At 55.5% G+C, this 23302-nt stretch overlaps 1 protein-coding gene across 8 annotated transcripts in view; it reads left to right on the top strand.

The window, feature by feature from the left end:
* KCNQ4 (potassium voltage-gated channel subfamily Q member 4) overlaps nt 1–23302 on the top strand; it is a 78603-nt gene that overhangs the window by 39255 nt on the left and 16046 nt on the right. For 6 of the 8 annotated variants that reach the window (XM_043532198.1, XM_043532196.1, XM_037881810.2 and 3 more), the window contains exons 2-9: nt 3175–3265; nt 6077–6203; nt 8181–8356; nt 9223–9348; nt 9436–9573; nt 10340–10435; nt 12369–12457; nt 16396–16551. In XM_043532198.1, the coding sequence (XP_043388133.1) occupies nt 6086–6203; nt 8181–8356; nt 9223–9348; nt 9436–9573; nt 10340–10435; nt 12369–12457; nt 16396–16551 (899 nt within the window). In that variant the 5' untranslated portion in view covers nt 3175–3265; nt 6077–6085. The remainder of the gene's footprint in view (nt 1–3174; nt 3266–6076; nt 6204–8180; nt 8357–9222; nt 9349–9435; nt 9574–10339; nt 10436–12368; nt 12458–16395; nt 16552–23302) is intronic. The other 2 variants (XM_043532197.1, XM_037881811.2) reach the window with 1 other exon arrangement.

Consider the following 23302-nt stretch of genomic DNA (forward strand, 5'->3'; position numbering starts at 1 on the left):
ACCAGTCCGGGGGGCTCTGCATTTTAATTTAATTTTAAATGAAGATTTTTAACATTTTAAAAACCTTGTTTACGTACAACAATAGCTTAGTTATATATTATAGACTTATAGAAAGAGACCTTCTAAAAACGTTAAAAAGTATTACTGGCACGTGAAACCTTAAATTAGGGTGAATAAATGGAGGACTTGTGGCACCTTAGAGACTAACAGATTTATTTGAGCATAAGCTTTCGTGAGCTACAGTTCACTTCATTGGATGCATTCAGTCTCGGCACAACACTTCTGAAAGGTGGCCGACCCCTGACTTAGGGATTCCCCAGGCTGTTTTGTGTTAGTCTGCTCAGTGAGTGTGGGACTGAGACCCCGGAGACCCAGGGTGAGCGACTGCCGGGCAAATGCAGCTTCAGGAAGTTAAAAAGATGTGGGATTTGTCTTTGTGTTAAACGTAAACTACTTTGGAGAACTTTTAGTTTACAGCTTGTGATGTCTAGGGGTATGGCAAGGGACTCCGGACTCCTGGGTTCTTTCCCCAGGTTTGGGATGGGAATGTGGTCTAGGGGTAAGAGAAAGGGACTGGGAGGTGAGACTCCTGTGTTCTTTCCCAGCTCGGGGGAGGGAGTTTTGTCTCGGGGTTAGCGCAGGGAACTGGGAGTCAGGACTGCTCAGTTCTGTTGTGTGCTCTGGATCCATTGTGTGATCCTGGGGAAGTCCTTTCCCCGCCCATGCTTTGGCCTTTCTGTAAAACCAGGATCATGTTTATCCGCAGTGCAGGGCAGTTTGTGAAGCTTAATTAATGTTCATAAAGCACCCCTCCCCCCACCCCCAACAGTGCTCTAGAAAATGCAAAGCATGATTCCAGTGGAAAGATGCTACGCTTTCAATCAGTGAAAGGGAGGGACACCCCAGCTCCGTCCCCTATTCCCTCCTCCCACCCACTAAAGTTCTCTCCCTTGCTCATGGGACAGTGTGTGTCTCGGTAGCCCCATGGAGGAAAGAGTCCTAGAAAGGCAAATCGAGATCTAAGGGGCAGCTGAAGGCTGCCACCAGGCTAGGAGTCCACATTTAGGATGAAAAGGCCCCCAGGCCCCAGTGTTTAAGGGCTGAGCTTCTCCTTGCGTAACGCTCAGGATGTGTGGAGCTCTGGTCCCCACAGCGGGGAAAGGGAAAGCAGAAACGCTGGGGCTGCACAATGGCGAGCTCGAGCATTTCACGGGCTTATGCTGCCTTCCCGGCCCTGGTTTTGCTCCTGCTCATAGGCCACACCTAGAGCTGATGGAAACAGGGGCCTCCTCCCTTTGGCGGAGCTGCGGCTGCTTACATCTGCTCTGAGCGTGGCCCTGAATCGCTGTTTGGAAACCAGATTTCCCCCCCACCCCAAACACAACCTCCCGGGTGCCATGGTAATAGGTGTATTGTAAGATATGCATCGGACTGTCCGCTGCAGTTTGACGGGGGTGGAAGAGTTGACCAGGGAGGGCTAGACGGGGCGGCTGGTCTGACATGTTCCGAAGGGGGAAATCCAGGCTGAATCCAGTTTACAAACGTCCTGGCAGAGAGAGCTGCCGGGTGCAGTGTCCCAAAGGCAATGATGGAAAATTTCCCCCCCATCTTTCGAGACCCTGTAGCCTGGAGAATGCGTTGCGGGGAATGATTCTGGGCTAGCCCCGAGGAAGGACTACGGGAGTGAATGGGCCTTTCCCACTTCTGTCTTCGTTAGGTCCTTGCTCTCCTGGGCTAGGCCCAGGGCATGTTTCAGATTGGAAAAGGAAGCCACAGTTGAGTTACCCGAGAACAGAACATCTGGAGCATGTCTCGGCGCCTCATGCCCCACCCAGGTTCCTCGGAAGAGGCCGAACTGAATCTCTTCATGTTCCCTTGATTTGAGCTCTGGCTCCATACCTGAGCAGCACCCCGCACCCCCGGCCTAGGTCCCTCCATCCATCTGCTGTAGCTTTCGGAAGCAGCCTCCTGTTTTCCCCGTGCAGCCCACCAGCTCCCCTGTTCTCTGCTGCCATCTCGGGGCCACGTGTGGCCCCTGCAGGTCAATCCGGTTTGTTAAAGTTTTGCTGGGGAAACCTGTCTCGTACGATGATGATTTTATTCTTTGCACTGATGTAGTGTCAAGCATGGACCATGCTCAGGCCTGCACAAACACAGAGCGAAAGACAGTCCCGGCCCCAGACAGCTTCCAGTCACGGTATCTTGTCGAAGGATAGTAAAACCTTGCGGCTCAGAATAGCGTTTGGGGTTGAAATTCCCTCCTCCTTCCTCACCCCCTGTAGAACGAAAGAAGTGAAGCCTTTAACCCTTCTGAGCCAGTATTCACACCCCCCCCCCCAGCACCCAAATCACCTACAGCACCTGTCCCTTGCTGTTTTCCCTCAGCACCTTCCCCCTGAGTGGGGGAGCTGCTGTTTATATGGACAGCTTTGGTAGCTTGCCCTTGAGGTCCTTATTCCAGCCCTGGTCATGCGTGCCTTTGGCGGGCGCCTTACTGTGGGTGCGGAGGTAGAATGATGCTGCCATGTGCCGGAGCTGGAGCAAGCCAGGCCAGGGGTCAGGTCTCTCGATCCCTGGGGTCCTGAGCAGGGCTCCCGGCAGGAAGAAACACGGTGTAGGTTCTGAACTGGAATTGAGATGTCGGATTACACCCCACTGATTTTGCCCGTGCTCAGCTCCGGAAGCTGTGCTGTTGGCAGGCGAAGACCCTGCCAGTCTTACGCAGGTGCTGCTACGTGCTAGTGATTTCATTAAGCCTCCGCCGTCCTGGGACTAATTCGGGACGAGCTCCCCGCACGCTCCTGGTCTTGCAGGTGTTACCAAAGTCTGGCTGGACGATGCAGTTGGTTCTGGCATACTTGGTACCGGCTGGGCATTTGGGATAGCTGGTCCCCATGTGGGACTCGTGATTAGGCGGGGTGTCTGGGCTGTTTGGATCTGCCTGAAATGCCCTCTCCCGCAGCAGTATCCAGTCGCCCCAGAATGAATGCAGAGCAGGGTAAGGCCTGGCCATGGCTGCGTCCCAGCTGATCCTGGGAAGCTGGCAGCGATGGTGGGCACCAGGGGCTGGAATGGACTGTGTCTCACCCATCCAGATGGGCTCACGGCACCTGCTGTAGCGCCAAGCTGCTGGATCGATGCCTGCTAATCTGCTCTAATCATTTGTTTTTTCAGATTCCTCCTAGTCTTCAGTTGTTTGGTGCTGTCCGTGTTCTCCACCATCCCAGAGCATCAGAAACTAGCCAACCAATGTCTGTTCATCCTGGTAAGGAGGGGACTTTATAAACCTCTCTAGTCTTATCTCCTAACGAGTCGTGTACTCCCAGTTTTCACACCAGGGCTGTAGCCACGATGCCCTAGGGAATTCTTTCATGTCTCATTAGGAGTGGATGTGAACTGAGGCTAGCGGAAATGTAGGTCTCTCCTACACGCAGCGATTGTATCAGTTTAGCTCCAGGGGTGATATAAAATCTGTGCAACTTTGCATGTGGAAGCTCTTACCAGATCAGTTTTAACCTGGCTTTCCTTCCTGGTGTAACTTGCACAGGTGAATTACAAGTGACCTGGTTTGCCCAAGATCTGTGGCACAACTGAGGCTCGAACTCAAGAGAACCCACTCTGCAGCCTCCTCCATTAGGCCAATCTGCCACGGCTCTCATTGCTGCGAGAGGTTTGCAGGAGTGATTCACTGTTGCAATAAATGCAAAAGCAGCGCAGCGGAGCTGCACAATCTTCTGGAGGATTTTTAAATGGAGACACTCCAGTGGAATGTGTCTGGGAAGCCTATAGCCAAATGTATGGACATGCAAAAAAAAAACAACTGGAAAGGGAGGGGGAAAGAAACCTAAAAAAAGCAACTTTCCCCCGAACTGTCAGAAACAGCTGACACTGGATTTCTCCCGACTGTGATGGAGACTAAATTAGGAAGGTCCTTGTGACTTTCTCGCTAGTAAGCAAAATAGGGGCTGGAGTGTACAAAAGGTAGGAGGCAAAGCAGTACAATGCTGACAGTGGAAGAAAATTACCCACATATATTTAAGCTGGGCACATGCAGGAGGAGCAGGGCGGCTCCGAAAAGCTCCGCAGTTGAGGGCTCCTGGCTCGTCTCCTTGACTTTCCCGGTGAACAGGGAGGCGTGAAGCCGTTTGCTTAGCTGCTCAGCATTGAAGCTCTGGTTTCCTAAGGACCTAAGCCAAAACCCAGTGAAGTCCATGGGAATCGTTGCATTGATTGGCGTGGGTTTGAGGTTGGGCCCTGGTAAGGAGGGGACTTTAGAAACCCCTCTATTCTTATCTCCTAGCTAGCCATGTGCTCCCAGTTTCCCCCTCTTCTCACACCTGGGCTATAGCCACAGTGGCTTAGGGAATTCTTTCATGTCCCATTCGCATGCTTCCTCTGAGAGGCCAGCAGGAGTGGATGTGAACTGAGGCCAGCTGTGAGGGTGGGGAACGTAGGTCTCTCCTACACACAGCGATTGCACCAGTTTAGCTCCAGGGGTGATATAAAATCTGTGCAACTTTGCATGTGGACGCTCTTACCAGATCAGTTTTAACCTGGCTTTCCTTCCTGATGTACCTCGCACAGGTGAGTTACCTGCCTGGCTGGGAAAATGTCTAGGACACACTCATGCACGCACCCCCCTTGTCTACACTGGCGTTTGCCTCACGGTCTCTTGTCGCTGATGGTCCCAGTGACGAGAGGGTTGTTACAGACAAAACACCAGTGCTTTTGCCACCTGTCCCGAGCCCGGTGAGATGGCGCAATGGTTAACATCCCATCAGCGGGTCTCCCGGTTGCTGGTGCGGCATTAGAGGACTGCGCGTCTCGTCTCGGCAAAGGCACAGCTGGTGTTCTGCCGCCACTTCTTGGAGCACGTCTACACGGCGCGAAAAAACCCGAAGCACCGAGTCGCAGAGCCTGGGTCAGCTCACGGGGCTCGGGCGGAGGGGCTAAAAATCACAGTGTAGACGTTTGGGCTCGGGCTGCAGCCTGGGATCTGAGATCCACCCCGCTCGCTGGGCTTCAGAGCCTGGGCTCCGGCCGGAGCCTGAATGTCTACGTCGCAATTTGTAGCCCTGCACCTGAGCCCAAGTTGCCGTGGGTGTTTTATTGCAGTGTAGACGTACCCTGGTGGCATAGGTGCTGGAACTAGGGGTGCAGGGGGTGCTGCTGCACCCCTGGCTTGAACTGGTTTCCATTATATCCAGGGTTCACAGTTTGGTTCAGTGGCTGTCAGCACCCGCATTGTACCAATTGTTCCAATGTCCCTGCTAGGTAGCATGAATGACCACGGGGTGCAGGCAAGGATGATCTGGGCTCACGATGTCAAACAAGGCAGGATCCCGGCATCTAGGTCCTCCAGTGCTGGGTGCAATTTCTTCATCCCCATCACCTTGGATTGTCTAGTGTAGCCTCTGCCCAGGGGAGAGACGGAAACCTGCCCCCGTGTTCTCAACACTTATCGCTCAAGAGCGAACCGGAGGCCCCTGTGCAATCGGATCGGCGGTTTTGCTCTGGTCACGTTTCCAGCTCCCTCCAGCCAGCCCAGAGATGTTCTAACGAGAGGATCTCGGAGGTTCCATTATCCAGCATTAGCCCCGTGGAGTCCCTGGGGCTGCTCCACAGCTGATTTCGGTCCACGCTCGTGCTGAGGGTGCCTGAGAACCGCCCGGGTGGGGGTGACTTGAATCCAGCGCCGAGCCTTGCAGCAAGCACCCACGAGAGCCTTTGCTGCAAACATGGGGCCAGTGGGGCTGGCAGGGCTGGCCCTAGGACGGAAAGGGAAGGGATTTTATACTTAGGAGGCAGGTCCCCAGGTCCCTCTGCCAGCTCCTGTTTCTGGCTGCAAGGTCTGTGCAGGTTTGTCTAGCCGGGCAGGGGTCACCTGCAGGATGCCTCTCTGCAAAGGGAGCGAGGAGCCAGCTGACCCCCTCAGGCGTGACTCAAGTGAAGGTTCACACACAGTCCCAGAGGCTTTTACAGGCAGCTGCACTCCAGACCCTCCCAGATTAACCAACCCAATCTCTCTCTCTCTCTCTCTCTCTCTCTCTCTGTCCTCCCACCCCCACTCCGGCAGGAGTTTGTCATGATTGTGGTGTTCGGCATGGAGTACATCATCCGCATCTGGGCAGCTGGCTGCTGCTGCCGTTACCGGGGCTGGCAGGGGCGGTTCCGCTTTGCCCGGAAACCCTTCTGCGTAATAGGTAGGTGCGGGCGAGGGAAGCCGCCCGATGCACCCTGTTTCACACTGCGTCCGAGTGTCCTGCTCAGTGATGGGGTGGGGGAGACCTCAGAGCAGCTGGAACCCAGGCCGCTGTTTGGGGAAGGACCTGATGTGGGTACTTCTCCGGACAGGACCGGCTGAGGGTGGGGTGAAGCCTTCTCTCTGTGCCTCCTGGGCCTGATCCCAGCGTTTCGGGAGCTGGCAGCGGGTCTGGGTGGGGCCGAGTTCCAGAGAAGAGCAGCGGTTCTAGGATCCGACCGGGGCTTAGATTTCACTTTGAAGTGGGCTTGAGGCAGGGGGGTTTCCGTTCCTGCGCCATCCGTGCCCCTTTGGGGTGGCGCGGGTCGCTATTTGGGGGCGATGGCTAGCCCTGGGCAGGCAGGGAAGGGTCTGTGGCTTTGATCGATGCGATTAGAGGGACACCGGGTCACATCCCGAGGGGGAGGGAATTGCAAAAGTGGAGAACTTCCGAAGAGGGCAGCGGGATGGTCCCCCTCCCCAAAACGCCCGGTGGATGGCGGAGAGAGCTCCTCCAGCCCAGAGACTAGAGCGAGGCATTGACTGCCTCCTGCTGTAGGGTTGTAGCAGCACCACCATCACGGTGACACTCTCCTACTGTAAGTGGCCAGGGCGAGGGGACCAGCCAAGGAGGATAATCTTGACTGACCCAGTGGCCTTTCCCCTCACTCTGGGGTCTTATCAGCTGTGCAGTCCGGGCTCTCGGAGACTGACCCACTTGCAAAGGGCAGACGGCCATGTAGGGCCAGTTTGGGGAGAATGGAAACCTCAGGGGACATGAAGGGGGAGGGACCAGTGATAGACTTTCCCCCCACTGCTAGCCTGTTCCAGGAGTGCTCAGAAGCCGGTCCGGGGAGATGTGTCCTTGGCAGATGTGATGCTCTGGGGATGAGACCAGTGCGAGCTCCTAGGCCGGTGGGGTGGGATGTATCCCGTGCTGGGCAAAGCCAGGATCCTTTGTGCGTGTGTGTCTGCAACCCCGAACTGGACGCGATCTGGGCGAGGTTTGTTGCAGTGCCCTCAAAGGGAGGTTGTCAGCACTGGGGATGGAAAATAGGGATGTTTTAATTGCCAGGGGTGGGGGTCCATGGCTTGTGCTATCAGCTCGAGGGGGAGGTTATGGCTGGCTCTGCTAGTGAGTGGGGAGGGGTACTGGGGCTGACTCCCCCAGAGAGGTGTAACTGGGGGCGGGGAGCACGGGTTGGTTTTGCTGGTGAGTGGGGATCTCGAGGCTTGTTTTTCCCGCAGTTCCAACCACTTGCATTTGAAGGGAGTAAAGGTTGCGTCCCTAGAACCACAATACCCGCTAGCCAGCTACCCCTCCCCGCTGTCCCTGCCACCTTGCTAGCCAGCTAACCTCTCCCCCGTTCCCACCACCCTGCTAGCCAGCTACCCCTTCCCCCCGTCCCTGCCACCCTGCTAGCCAGCTAACCTCTCCCCCGTCCCTGCCACCCTGCTAGCCAGCTAACCTCTCCCCCGTTCCCACCACCCTGCTAGCCAGCTACCCCTTCTCCCCGTCCCTGCCATCTTGCTAGCCAGCTAACCTCTCCCCGTCCCTGCCACCCTGCTAGCCAGCTAACCTCTCCCCGTCCCTGCCACCCTGCTAGCCAGCTAACCTCTCCCCGTCCCTGCCACCCTGCTAGCCAGCTAACCTCTCCCCGTCCCTGCCACCCTGCTAGCCAACTAACCTCTCCCCGTCCCTGCCACCCTGCTAGCCAACTAACCTCTCCCCCGTTCCCGCCACCCTGCTAGCCAGCTACCCCCTCCCCGTCCCTGCCACCCTGCTAGCCAGCTACCCTCTCCCCGTCCCTGCCACCCTGCTAGCCAGCTAACCTCTCCCCTGTTCCTGCCACCCTGCTAGCCAGCTACCCCGTCCCCGTCCCTGCCACCCTGCTAGCCAGCTAACCTCTCCCCCGTCTCCCTGTGCTCTGGGTCGCAGATTTCATCGTGTTCATCGCCTCGCTGGCCGTTATCGCCGCCGGCACACAGGGGAACATCTTCGCCACCTCGGCACTGCGCAGCATGCGCTTCCTCCAGATCCTGCGGATGGTGCGCATGGACCGCAGGGGGGGCACCTGGAAGCTGCTGGGCTCAGTGGTCTATGCCCACAGCAAGGTGAGCTGGAGGAGGGCGCTGGCCCGGGGGTGGGGCTGGGTTTCAGTGTCGGCGCCATGGGAGGCAGGCGGTAGTAAAAGAGACAGGGCAGAGCCGGGCACAGCATGGACTGGTGCTTCCAGCTTTGCCCCTGCCGCTCAATCCTGGCCGAGAGCCCCCTGCTCTGCCCAGGGCTCCCCATCACCCTGACCTGCAGCACCCCTGCTAGTCCAGTCCTCCCCCGTGCTTTGTCGTGGCCATTGCCCGTTCCCCTGTACAGTGCAAATAGGTCTGGACTGGCTCCTTCTATGGCCCCCGTCGCTAGTATCTGAGCACCTCGCAGGCTTGAATGTATTTAACCTCACAGTGGGGCTATGATCCCCATCGTCCAGATGAGGAAACTGAGGCACAGCGTGACTTGTCCAAGATTGCACAGGGGCGTCTATGCTAGAGCAGGGACTTGAACCCAGCGGTCCGCCCTAGTCCTAGGAGGGCACCCTCACCACTGAGCCGTCCTTCCGCTCTTCCGCTGTTAACCTCCTATGTCTCCCCGTTCCTTTCGGAACCGACCCAGCCGTCCATGGCCTCGCCCCAGTCAACCACGTGGAACGTTCCCCTCCAGTCACTTAGTGCCGGCGGCCTCTCAACGCGTGCGCAAGAGCCTTCTCCTCTGCAGCTGCTGCTGAGCGTGAGCAGCTCCGCGTACCAGCTCCCTGCCGGTGGCACCCCTCTGCCCCTTTGCCGGTAGCGAGTGCTCAGCTCCGGCTGGGGCGGCGTCCCGGGCACTCTGCAGAGGGGACATTGCATTGTGCTGTGTCGTGTTTTGGGCCTTCACTCCCACCCCATCTTGGCTTTCCTCCTCTGCCCTCCCCGCCTGCCCTTGGCAGGAGCTGATCACAGCCTGGTACATCGGCTTCCTGGTGCTCATCTTCGCCTCCTTCCTCGTCTACCTGGCCGAGAAAGACGCCAACACAGAGTTCGCCACCTACGCTGACTCGCTGTGGTGGGGCACAGTAAGTGCGGCTGCAGAGCCCCGCTCCCACTGGGGGGGGGCGCGGCGCGGGCTGGGTGGGGGGCGGGGCGAGGAGAGCTCCGTCAAGGCCTCTCTGTGTTCTCTCCCCCCGCAGATCACACTCACCACCATCGGCTACGGGGACAAGACCCCCAATACGTGGCTGGGCAGGGTGCTGGCGGCCGGCTTCGCGCTCCTGGGTATCTCCTTCTTCGCTCTGCCTGCTGTGAGTAGCCCCTCGCAGCATCCCGGTAACACCCGGCGCTGCCGGGGGGGAGGGAGAGCCAGGCCTCTGGGTTCCTAGTTGCTCATGTTGACAGTCGGCGGTGCCCTGGGGAGGGCAGACAGCTGGAAGTACCCCCCACCCTCCCGTGCTCCTTAAAGGGTCCCTGCCCAGTGGCTGAGACTCCAGAATAGACCCTGCCCTAGAGATATCATTGGTCGTTCTCCTCCTTCATTTTCTTTTCACTTTCCTTCTTTTCTTTTCTCTCTTCCTTTCTATTTTCTCTTTCTCTTTTTGTCCCTTTTCCCTTCCTCCTTCCTTTCTCTCCTTCTCTCTCTTCCTCCCTTCCGTCCCTCGAGAGAAGAGCAATGCCAGACAGAATGGTGGCACCCAATACCCCACCCTGCCCCAGTGTCTCCAGCTAGGGACTGCTGGCTCCTCGCTGATCTCTGGAGCTGCCAGGCCCCTGGGGGAGGAGAGAGGGTCTGGCAGAGCCAACAAAGTCCTAGTTTTGGGGGGCCTCTTTGCTCCCTCCCAAAGAGTGGATCGTCCTGCTAGCCAGACGGGGGGTGTTAGCAAGTTTGGAGTTCTTCTCCTCCCACAGACTCTGAGCAGTCTGTGTTCATGCCGGGGTGACAGAGGGATGTTTCCTTAGGACCCCGCAGGCCTGTGGGGATCAGACTGTGTCGGGGCAGTTTGTCCAGCTGCCGCACGGGGCCAGGCAGGTTCTCCATCCCGTTTCACGCATGCTGGCCCCTTTCTCCTGCAGGGCATTCTGGGCTCTGGCTTTGCCCTGAAAGTCCAGGAGCAGCATCGCCAGAAACACTTTGAGAAGAGGCGGATGCCGGCAGCGAACCTGATCCAGGTACCGCAGGACGCCTGCGCCTCTCCCTGGGGAAACCCCACCCTCCACCTTGGTCTGGAGTCACTACACAGCTCTGCTGATGGCCCGCGAGCTCAGCCTGCGGGTTGCCCCTCAGCTCCCCCCGTACAGCTCTGCCAATGCCCCTCGATCCGCACATGCAGCCTGGCCCCTCTGCGATTGCAGATTTCGGCTCCCCTATATAAACGCAATTGTGCCAATGCCCCTCAATCTGAACATTCAGCCCAGCACTGCCTGCTATCCCAATCTGGTGCCCCCCCACTCTGCAGATACCCGTCATTCCCCCCTTTCTGCCCCGGCAGGTACGGCTCTGCAAATACACCTTAATCTGCAGCCCCCCTGCTCTTCCACCCTTGGGCTCTCCATGCCCACAGCTCTGCCAGGGCCCCTCCGTCCGGATTTGCACACTTCAGCACATCTGACATGTACCTTGGCGAGGTAGCCTGTAGCCGAGCCCCCGAGCTTGCGGAGAGGGGCCCTGGCAAATCAGTCCCCTTGTCTAGATCAGCTTGCTAGAGAAGTGAAACTTCAGAATCCTTCCTTATCTCCCCAGTTCAGAGAACAGGCGCACAAAAGGAAGCCCCCGGTGCCCCTGATCTATCTGCAGCTGCCAGCCAGTCAGTTGGCCCCGGCTTTCACAGCTCCCCGGGCCTCTGAATGCAGCCCTGCTCCTCCTTTCATCTTGGCGGCGGGGAAGGAAAAAGCCTGACGTTAATTAATGGAGTTGGGCTTGGGGCGAGACAAAGGGCCCCACCTGCCCGTCGCCCTGCAATACAAAGCAATCGCCGGGACACGCGGCAACCCCCCCGCCCCAATAACTCTGGCCATTGCTGTCCGGCATTCATCAGGCACGGATGTGCCGTGGGTGCAGATGGGAGGCTGCGAGGTCTCCGATAAGGCTCCCCATTGTGATCGCTCCTTAATTAATGGCACCAGCTTCTTGGGAGTGTTACCTGAAGCCTCAGCGAGAGGCTAGCCTGGGGAGAAAAGCTTGAAACAGGAAGGTGTGGGGGGGTGGGTGAGACAAGCAGCGGGCCGGGTTCTCCACTCCAGCTACGCCAGTTTCACGTCAGCATGTCTGGCGCGGGCGGAGCTGCTCGGGGGGGCTAGGCCCCGTGCTGTCCCCACCTCATCCCCAGCGAAGCAGCGGAGAGCTTCCCGCTGACTGCTTTCCTAGCTGGCCCCGCGGTGCACCAGGGAGTGAGCAGCATTTGCCCAACCCTAGTATTTTAATGACCAGGGGGATCCCCCCCACACCCTTCTTTCCTGTGCTCCCCTCCGATCGGCTCTGAGCCTGTTCGACCATTCCCCAGCCTGCAGCCTGGGCGTCTGGCTGGGGAAGAGGCATGTGCACCGTCCAAGGACAGGGGGTGCTAATGCACCCGATGCACCTCCCGCAGGAATGTGGGGGGTGGATCAATGGGCTCCAGGTGGCAGCAGGAGGTGCTGACTCACAGCCTGCGGCTGCTGTTTGCTGCTCGGGCAGAATTGGATCCCCCCACTGGGGTCTGTTCAAGGGAGGGGGGTGGAACTGGGAGTGAATTTTGATGCCCTCAGAGGGCCTGTGGGGGCAAGCACAGCTCAGGACAAAGCTGCTTTGAGATGCCAGGATGAGAACTCCTGCCTGCAGCCTCAGACCTCGACCCCGAGTCATAGAGCAGGGCACAGCAAGCTCCCACATGCACAGCTGTGCCCAGCCACCTCTGGCCTGACCCTGCAGCATTCACAACTATTCCAGTCCTGGGTTCCCCGTTCACTCACCCACTGACCCCTTAGCATCCCGTGGCACCGCCCTGCCAGTGCCCCTGGGTCTTGCCAACAGCACCTCTCCCTGCACTGCCCGTTCCTGGTGTCTCCTCCATGGACACGACCAGTTGTGCCATGTTACCGCACCATCCCTCTCTCTCTGGTGCAGGCTGCCTGGCGCCTGTATTCGACAGACGTGAGCCGAGCCTACCTGACCGCCACCTGGTGTTACTATGACAGCATTCTCCCATCCTTCAGGTAGGTGCCGCCACACGCGGGTGACCACAGACTGAGTGCTGTGTGGGGAGGGGAAAGGGTGGTCCCTGCCATCTAGCAGTCAACTCATCCGAGAGCAGAGGCGTATGCAGGGCTCTGAAGGTCAATTGCCTCGGTGTCTGTTGAGGGCAGGTGAGAGCAGGATTCGGCCCTGCATACCGGACGACCCAGCAGGGTTTGGGAGCAGTGTGGATGTGAGCAGCTTTGCCCCAGGAACTGGGCATGTAGCCTGGTGTTGCTCATCACTGCCTTCCCAGCCAGCCCTCTGGCTGCCGGGCACAGCAGAGGTGGTGGAGATGCCTTGTGCTGCTGGAGAGGCTGGATTCCCATTGCTGTCCCCGGAAAAGGACGGGGCGGGGGGCACCGAGGCAGGGTGCAGAATTATCCCCCCGGCACCAAGGGCGTAGATGGAGGGAGAGGGCCGAGTCCCGGGTTAGCTGATGGAGTTAACCCTTTCAGCGTCATGACCGATCAAAACTCCAGAGCCAGTGCACCATGGTCACTCTCTGGAGACGCAGTCTCTCTAGGGACGTCCCTGTGGGGGAACCGCTGGAACCTCTGCACCTTGACAACTGGTCACGTGACCGTGATGCCCAAATGTCCTTCCAGACAGAGCAGTTTATCAGAGCTGGTGCCATCAGGCATGTCTGCCAGAGCCCACTCGGTTTAATGAGGCAAGACTCCGCATGCTCTCCCGAGGCATGTACTGTGGGCATCTAGCAGTAGAATTCCTAGCATCCTTTCTGGGGAGGAGGGCGGGAAAGTGGGGCACGGACTGGACCCTGGTCTATGATTCCAGACTTCGAGGCACCCCTGGAGCTGAGATGTCAAACGCTGCAAGCCAGTGTCTGTTCTCCCCCATTGCACGGGAGGCGAACGAGAGCCGTCCCGCTGAAGTCAGTGGCATTGCCCTGGGGTAACCTGGGTGTAGGTGCAGTCGGAACCAGGCTCAAGGCCCCGAAGTTGACTTGATGGTCCGAGACCTGAAACACACAGTCAGGCTGAGATTTCTCTTAACCCTTCCTATGCTGGCATTTCCCAGCCTGCCAGCCCGTCAAATCTATATACACAGCCATGAGGACCAGAATTCCTTTGGACAGTGGAAATAACTTAACGTAAATGGGTGGGGGAGGGAGGGGAGGAATAGGGGTGCTTGGGGTGCCAAATAAAGGTTTTGCAGTTAATAGCTTCCCCAGGACGGAGCCCCTTCTCATCAAGGTGGGTTGGGAGAGGAGGCGGAGCTGAACTTTCTATCCAGCCCATCCATAAAGGGCGAAATCAGCTTTGCTCTTCCCCCATCATCCTCTGTCTTCTGCAGAGCGAGCTTCTATGGGGCGCAGGGGTGGAATGGAGCCGCTGCTAAACTTCCTGACTTCCTCCTCCATCATCCTCCATCACCCTCAGGGGCCGCTCCCTTCGAAGACCCGCGGCCTCTGCATCCATTCCAGCCCTGCCCGCTCTGTCTCTCTCCCTCCCATAGCGTTTCCCAGCTAAGCTGGAGCCCTGCTGGTGATGGGACCGAAGTGGACGGATTCCGCTGGTGGCTGCTGTTGAAATTAGCTGGTGCCGGGAGGATTGCTCGGCGCTCTGAGACCTGGGATTGACTGGCTGCAGGCCAGCCCCATGGGTCACCTGTGGAGTGTGGGGGGCAGAATAGAAAAGACAATGTTTGTGTAAGGGAGGAAGGAGGTAAAGGCCCTTTGGGTATCCACGGATGCTGCCTCCCCTGTTAAATTGACCCACCTCCTTTGCCCTTCCCCCTGCATCCTCTAGGAATACATTGTTGGAAGGGGAATTCCCGAGGCCTCTGACGCTAAGAAATAGCGTTGTGTAGGGAGACAACACCCTGGATTGTCATTGCTTCTGGATTGTCCAGTTGTGTCCATCCACAATGTATCTGTGTTGCTGGTCTGTACAGGGCAGGGTCTGGCTCTGTGTTGTAAATTGTACAGCGCCAAGCGCACTGATATTAGGTAAATAATAAAATTGCCCCACTTTACACCGGCATGTTTGAGTCAGGGAAGGAAACATGCCCACCCCCAGAGTTGACCTCCCCCCCCTTCCGCTGCTGACCATGGATTTAGGTTTTGTCTGCTTTGTTCTGCAGTGGGTGGTTTTGTTTCTGTGCGATGACCCGTGGTTTTATTTTACAAAGACAGAATTCTTAGCAGCCTGAAACACAAATCCCTCAATTTCCAGCAGCGCCCAAGAGAAGATCTGTCCTTCTGGGCAGCACCACGGTGCAGAAACTGACCCGAGGTATCAAACTGCGAAGAACAGCCATAAGTTAGAATCCCCATTAGCTTCTCCGTCACTTTTGAGCCCGTCCTGTTCAGAAGACTGTCTAGTGTGCGGGTTGTTTTTAAAGTAAACATCAGAGGAAGAGCCCAGAGTTGGATCCAAACTTCCCCAGAGTTCAGCATCTTTCAGACATAGGCATAGTTTAAAGGGGTGGGGGGAGGTGTTGCCCCCCTGAACTGCAAGCTTCAGGCAGGCTCAGAATTTTCCCCCCAACATGAGGCCCCATTGGCCTGACTGGAGCTTCCCCCCCAAATATAGAAGTCAAACTACACCTATGCTCTCATGCTATTTCACAGTTTGAGAGAGAGAGGAAGGCCCTCTGACATGATAGTTCAAGTCCCTGCTCTGCCACAGACTTTTGGCATGTTCCTTAGCCTCCCCGTGCCTCAGTTTCCCATCCCTACCATAGCACGGCAGTGTGGTGAGGATAAATATCTGGAAGATTGGGAGGCACTCAAGTACCTGGGAGAGACGGCACACGGTTGTGAAATATTCAGAAGGAAGATGCAAAAAGCTACCAGGTCTGCCACTCATTCAGCGACTGGCATTAAGACACCCGGGGGCCTCACCCAAAGCCCTTTAGAAATCAATGGGAGTCATTCCACCTATGTCAATGGGTTTGGATCAAGGCTAGAGACTGTAGCATCAGCCGTATCATGCTAAAATGAGATCATGCCTTGCAAGCTCAGCTCTGTGCTCTAAGGTACATGGTGTGCCCCCCTACAACTGGCATAAGCAGGGCCAGAATTCTACATCGGGTCAGTTGCAGGAGAGAGTATTAGAAACAGGGGGGCTGCCCCTCTGCTCCCCGACACTGGCTTTCCAGCAGTGCAGCTGCTTCTGATTTACAGCCGGGGGGAGCAAGAGGCGCATCAGGCCCGTTTGTTTCATTGCACGATTTACGTCTCTGTGCAAAGGGTCTTCTCAGACATGTAGCATGAGTCACTGTCTCTCTTGCATCATCTGAGTTTGTGCAGAGCACTGAAAAATCGGGACAGACCCAGCTGTGTCTGCCTGCAGCCAAACTCGTTGTAAACAATCCCAGCGATCAAACTGCCTGAAAACATGGGGGTCCTTTCCCAGATCTGCCCACTCACGATAACACGAGACGCCACTCACTGTAGATTGTGAAAATCTTCGTGACTGGATCATTCCTCTTCTTTCTTGTGAGACACCTAACAAAGGTGACATTTAAACTTCCATCACTAGGCTTCAGAATAAACAATTCATTGAGCTAAATGGGGAAGCTCTCTCAAAGCTATTGTCTTGGGCTGTCCGCAGGCTCAGGCAGACATTATTTCTTCATGTCACATTTTGCAGGATATCTTCACCACCATAAGGCTAGAGGCTTAATTATTTTTAAAAAATGAAAGCTGAGATTGTGGAACACAGGAATGTACCAGCCCCCTCCCACCCACCCACCCCCTGCTAGCACGAGCTGGCCCAGTTCAACCCCTGCAAAGGCCTGATGGAAGCTGCTAAGAAACTGTCTTTAAAGTCTGGGGATGGGGTTGGTTTACACCTGCCTGGATCCCTGCTTTGTTCATTCATGTGGCTTTGATTTCTTTTTGCCTTGGAAGGTTTAATTTCTCCATGTTTTTATTTGAACCCACCCCCAGAGAGCTGGTCCTTATGTTTGAGCATTTGCACCGAGTCCGCAACGGAGGAGTTAGGAATTCAGAGGTGAAAAGGTTGCCTGATGGAGCCCCACCACCATATCACTTCTTCACCTCTGGCCAGAAAACCATCGCCCCTGCTTTTTGCTCTGGGGAAAGGTAGGGTGCCCCCAGCTACCGCTCCTTGGTGTGTCCTTTGTCTCTTCCCCCCAGTGTTGGCCCTGTGCGCATGTTTGTCGCCAGCACTGCTCTCCTCCTGTCTCCTGAGCGCGGTTTGGCTTTTGTCCGTGTTGTTGGCAGGTGTACCCCCCAGCTGGCTCCTGGTCTCCCTGTAGTGGCTGGACCATGTATTGAGGTTTATGTGTCTGCTAATGAATCCTAGCTGACGGACCTAGTCATTTAGTGCAGGCACTAGAGACTTGTGCTTTTCAGATTCAAAGGTCGCAGGTTCAGTCCCCACAGACAACTCACGCAAGGGGGTCACACACTCGTGCACAGATCACCCCTAATCCACCTGGCTGTGTTCTGTGTTCCCAGGGGCTCTCCAGCACCCAGGGGGGAATCCAGAATCCCAATCGAATGCCCGAGGTGCTAGGATTCCAATTGCCCAAAATAACTAGCATTCCCTGTGCTCCATGGCTCTTAGGGTCCGTCTACACTACTGGGATTGCAGCTCGGGTAGACACAGCCATGCTAGCATAGCTACTAATGGTAATGTTGATGTGGCAGGCTGGGCTGTACAAGTGCACCACGGAGCCTGAGTCCTTGTGCTGCAGAAGCCCACGCCCGTGCATCTTGCAGTTAAAACCGGCGTAGGTCAGTCTGCTCCAGCTGCAGCCACACCTCCCACTGCCACGCAGACGGACGCTGAGAGTCCGTGCAGCGTCCTATCACCAGAATCGCTCATAACATTCAAACCTACCGAGCGTGCAGTAACATCACCCGGGATGTTTTAAACGGGCGACCTGAGCATATGCATAGGTGCACACCCTGAATAAATGTGTGATACATTCTAGCTAACTCCGGGAATTGTATGTCTCAACACAGTGTAACAGACAGATGGCCCTTCTGCTCCCTTATCCATGGCCAACACCTGATGCTGCAGGTGAAAAAGCAAATGCCCCAACATGCATCTAATTTTGCAGCATGCCCCTAATTGTGCGACGATATCTCACTGGTCAATTTCTTCCTGAGCTATCACCTGAGATGGCAAAACCCTGAAGTGGGAGAAATGGACAAAACTTTAATCCTAGCTAGTGATCAGATTCATAGAAATGCCTAATTCCGCCCTGAATTTTACTGAGGAATTTGCCTCAAGCTTGTCTTGTAGCAGTGAGTTCTACAGGTTAACCAAGTGCTGGTTTTAAAAAAAGAATTTCCTTGCATCTGTTTTTTTTTTTAAACATATTGCCTTTCCGTGTCACTGAGCGCCTCTTTGCCCTGGCATTATGGGAAAGGGTACATTAGACTGCCCTTTGCACTATGCTGTTCTGTACTTTCTTTACCTCTCACGTATCTCCTCTTGCTTGTTTTCTTTCCAAATGTCTCTTTAGCCTCTCTTCAAAGAGGCTCCTAGTGACAAATACCAAGGCAGGTCAGCTCCAGCGTGCTGCAGAATGGAGCCACGCATTTGAAACTTCTAGCAGAGAGGAAGGACAGTGCAAAGGTTAGGGCACTAGAGAAAGGCTTGGGAGACCTGGTTCAAGTCCCTGCTATGTCTCAGGCTTCCTGTGTGATCTTGGGCAAGTCACTTAGTCTCTCTGTGCCTCAGTTTCCCATCTGGAAAATGGGGCTAAGTGGGAAGGACTCTCTCACCGGGGTGCAGTGAGGATAAATACATGAAAAGATTATGAAGTGCTCTGAGATCTGATGCAAAGTGCTAGGTATTATTAGTGCGAGGTATTGGAAGTGCTAGGTGTCCATGGGTTGTGATGTCTCCATGACAGCATGCGATTAATTGGTTGCTTACGTATTATTTTTAATACACTATCTATGTAATGGTGTATACACAGGGATGCTCTGTGGAGGTTAATTCGTGAGCAGGAGTGGTCTCTTGAGGGGTCCTAGGAAGGAAGGAGGCTCTCCCGCTCTGGCGACATGGCTTCCCCTTGGTTAGAAGTCACGTGGAGTCGGAGGCAGGGCCCAAAGCGCTGCGGTAATCGCAGCAGGAAGGAGCTAAAGCTGGCACTGCGGAGTGAGAGGCAGCTAGCTGTGATGACCAGTGGCTCCGCAGGACGGAGGAGGAGGGGACCTCCTGGGTTCAGAGCACCGAGTTTGTAGGCCATGGACACAGGCTGGAGGACAGGCCAGCAAGGATTTTCAGAAGCACTCGGCATTGGCCTAATTCTGCTCCCATTGAAATTGGGGGGGAGGGGGGCTGAGTGCTCTGGGGAGCCCCTCCCTGTGTGACTGGAGGTGCTGTTCTCCGAGAACAAGGAAATCGCTTCTCTCTAGTGTCCTGAGCTAGCTTTGGTCTTGGGGGAACAGGTCGCTTGCGAGGGTGTTGCATCCCCCCACGCAGGGTACGAGGGTTAGGGTTGCATGGATCCCAAGCATGTGATTCCCCTGCTGTTCTCTAGCGGCCCCACAGGGTAATACACACTCCCATGACTTGCCCTGGCGACATGGAGCCACGCATTTGAAACTTCTAGCAGAGAGGAAGGACAGTGCAAAGGTTAGGGCACTAGAGAAAGGCTTGGGAGACCTGGTTCAAGTCCCTGCTATGTCTCAGGCTTCCTGTGTGATCTTGGGCAAGTCACTTAGTCTCTCTGTGCCTCAGTTTCCCATCTGGAAAATGGGGCTAAGTGGGAAGGACTCTCTCACCGGGGTGCAGTGAGGATAAATACATGAAAAGATTATGAAGTGCTCTGAGATCTGATGCAAAGTGCTAGGTATTATTAGTGCGAGGTATTGGAAGTGCTAGGTGTCCATGGGTTGTGATGTCTCCATGACAGCATGCGATTAATTGGTTGCTTACGTATTATTTTTAATACACTATCTATGTAATGGTGTATACACAGGGATGCTCTGTGGAGGTTAATTCGTGAGCAGGAGTGGTCTCTTGAGGGGTCCTAGGAAGGAAGGAGGCTCTCCCGCTCTGGCGACATGGCTTCCCCTTGGTTAGAAGTCACGTGGAGTCGGAGGCAGGGCCCAAAGCGCTGCGGTAATCGCAGCAGGAAGGAGCTAAAGCTGGCACTGCGGAGTGAGAGGCAGCTAGCTGTGATGACCAGTGGCTCCGCAGGACGGAGGAGGAGGGGACCTCCTGGGTTCAGAGCACCGAGTTTGTAGGCCATGGACACAGGCTGGAGGACAGGCCAGCAAGGATTTTCAGAAGCACTCGGCATTGGCCTAATTCTGCTCCCATTGAAATTGGGGGGGAGGGGGGCTGAGTGCTCTGGGGAGCCCCTCCCTGTGTGACTGGAGGTGCTGTTCTCCGAGAACAAGGAAATCGCTTCTCTCTAGTGTCCTGAGCTAGCTTTGGTCTTGGGGGAACAGGTCGCTTGCGAGGGTGTTGCATCCCCCCACGCAGGGTACGAGGGTTAGGGTTGCATGGATCCCAAGCATGTGATTCCCCTGCTGTTCTCTAGCGGCCCCACAGGGTAATACACACTCCCATGACTTGCCCTGGGCTTTGCTCCTGCCGGGTTCTAATTCCTCTCCTAGTTTTCTTCCCCGACTCCAGCTGACCTGTGCAGGGGGATGTTCTTTGCCAGGCCTTCTTCCTTCATCTGAGGCAGCCTTTGGTTAAAGTGGGCAAGTGCCTTTCTCTAGAAAGCACCATTAGGAGTGGGGCATTTGATAGGGTTACCAGGTGTCCCGATTTTATAGGGACAGTCCCGATTTTTGTGTCTTTTTCTTATATAGGCTCCTATTATCCCCCAACCCCTGTCCCGAATTTTCACACTTGCTGTCTGGTCACCCTAGCATTTGATGAGCATAAATCCGGAGTCCACAGAAGGGGTGCCCTCACCGTGACGGGGATGGGGAGATCCGGAGAGCTGGAAGGTCTATTAACTCCATTAGCATCATGGAGTGGAATCAGGCTAACCATGGAGACTTGCGCGTTTGCTGTGGGGCCTGGCTAGGTGGCTCTCCGAGAGCCACTGGCATGTCCCCGGTCGTCTCTAGTCAATACCAGCACTACAGAGCCCCGGGCTAGGAAGAAAATGAACGTAAAAGCTGGTGAATGGAAGATTTTCCTTCCACTCCGGGGCTTAAGAAGCTGGAAGAAACCCACCCCCCAGAGTGCTCGTATTGGGACCTTCTGGGCGACGGGAGGTTCAGGGAGATGCAACGTGGAAGACACCGGCCAGCGGTTGCTCTCAGCTGGATGGGGGAGAATGGAGCAGGAGGCCCTGGCCTCTGAGAGTTGAGCACTATTTTGACCAGTACACAGCCAGTCTACGATGATTGTGAAGTACCCAGGTATATGTCAAACAGCCTGTGAAATCCCAGCCGGTTCTTGGGTTCGGCCCCTTGGGAGATGTGTCGCCTGGATGGTGCGAAGCACTCATCCATTTCTGACCCAGGTGCGTCATGATGTCTCAGAAGGATTTGTGGGACTCCGAGGAGCAGGGACGAACCTGTTAAATGAGGAGAAGCTGGCTCGGCTCTCGGAGCACCGGACTGCTCTAGTTTTCATTAGAGCTGATGCATGATGCCAGGAATAGAGGGGGAAGGAGACTATCCCAACTACTTAATTCCCCCAGACCTCTCACCTTTCTGAGCTCATGGGCTCAGCTAACTCGTTTCTGGTTTCTTTGGTGAGCCATAATTACAAGGCCCTGATTCGCCTTCAGCTACTCCTTAGTCATGTCATGCTTCTGCAGAGGGCTGGTCCACTGTGCCTAGCAGGGATCCGAGCGAAACCACCTGATAACCAGCCCTCTAGCTCCAAATTGGGGAAAACGCTGAAGGATCCATCTAGTAAGCGTCCTGCAAAGACAGAGATTGCCTTGTGGTGGCACCGAATGGGCCCAATCCTGCATTCCTGATGTGGGTGTGCGGTGAATGCAGAATCAGGCCCTAGCTGTGAAGTAATGACCCTGGGGCTTTGTGACTAGGAGCTGCAGTAGAGGAGACAGTGGGGGCTCATGATGAAGTCTGCATGCCGGGACTTGGCCTTGCCTTCTGCCCCATGTGCTCACTTGCAGCAGATTCAGTGTCTGAAGGTAGCATCCAGGAAACCTGCGGTTCCAGAGTAATGCTGTGTTTGGAAGAACACAAAAAGAACTAAATAGCCCCAGGCAAACCTCAAAGCAGTGGTTCAAACTGACTGTAATTCAGAGTGGTCTGCAAAGTGAGACGGAAGCCTAACAAGAACTGACTTTTCCTTCGAGGAAAGCTTCCAGGAGGCAGCCCGGTGTAGTTAGAGCCCACGGCTGGGGGTTGGACAATAGGAATTCTGCTCCTGTATTGCCTTTAGCCTCAGTTTCCCATCTGGAAAACGGGGGGAATGACACTGACCCCCAACATCTGTGAAGAGCATCGAGGTCTTGGGATGCGAAGGGCTGAGTGCTGGGATGATCACTGCACCCTGCTTCCGTTCAGGCTGGAGACACCCAGGTCAGAACCTCTCCAGCACATGGTGACGCTCCCTCCCTTTTCACCAGGCGCGATGAACATGAACAATTACTGAACGTTGAAAAATGGAACTTTGGTCAAACCTCCCAGAAGGTTCGTTTGCAAGTCTCTGGAGACGCTGCGAGTTCGTTCCTGTTCCCACGGAGCCAGCTCCCTGGGCCCTAGGGCGAAATGCAGGATGAATCTCTCTCCTTGTCCTCCTGTCATCTAGAGAAGATGCCATCCAGCCCTCCCCCACACACTCCTGGCCTGCTTCCCTGGAGGCAATGCACAGGAACTGAACATGGCACTGTGGTCCCACAAGCCTGGGTACTCTGGGCTGCCGAATCAAAGGGGGCAAGGGAGCACTGAGTCAATTGCTGCCCACCCCCTGGGCGCTGAGATGAGAGAACCCCATCACTGTAACACCAGCGTTCCCAGTGGTGGGGCCTCGGGCTGGGGGCGTGCTCGAGGGTATCTGGAAATCTACAGGTATTGCAATCTCAACGGGCCAGTCCAACATAGCATACGGCCCCCCGATCGGACTGGGCCTAGGTGAGATGCTGTTGGAAGGATCCGTGTGTCCCCCCCACCTGGCCCTTATGCTAACATCGCCTCTCATGACATTATCATCTTTTTCTCTCCTCCCCCTCTCCATCTCCCTGCCATTTCTCTTGCATCCCCATTCACTCCCGGAAGCTGGAAAGAGGAAGACGCACCGCCCCCCAGGTGTTTACGTCTCAGGTAACCTTCCTCTTAAAGCCACAGTGCCTGTATTTCCCCCCTTCCCCCCCCCCGCCCAAAGAGTCACCACGCAGTAGGTTCCCTCCAGAGGTTTTGACCTTCTTCAGCCACTGCTCCAGGAAATGTACTCGGGGCCAGGGAACCCATTTGGGGGGACTAGTGGAAAATGGCCTGTGTGGTATTGAAAGAAATGTTGCCAAGTAGCTTGTGATCAAAATTTTGATCTGTCCTAAGATTGCTACAGTAGCCTGGAGGTCGGGGGGCATGCGGGGAGTTGCTCAGATTCAAAATGTTTTTGTTCTTATCTAATATCCATCTAACGACCTGTTTTTATTTAATATCCATCTAACGACCTGTTTTTACAGAGAGCTCCGCTGCTAAGAAATTTGACACACCCCCTCCCTCCTTCCTGAGGGGGAAATGTGGTGTTGTTTATGTAGGACCTACACAAACTACAGTGCTTTGTGCTCCTTGCCTCTTACACACAACGGGTGCGGTTTAGCCGATTCCAAACTGTACCACGGGACCTATCCAGTGCACCTTAGGGGGCCCTGGTCGCTCAATGCCATCAGTAAGATCTTAGCTTGAAATAAAATCTAGGGAA

Source organism: Chelonia mydas, chromosome 19, assembly GCF_015237465.2.
Source record: "Chelonia mydas isolate rCheMyd1 chromosome 19, rCheMyd1.pri.v2, whole genome shotgun sequence".
NCBI lineage: Eukaryota > Metazoa > Chordata > Testudines > Cheloniidae > Chelonia > Chelonia mydas.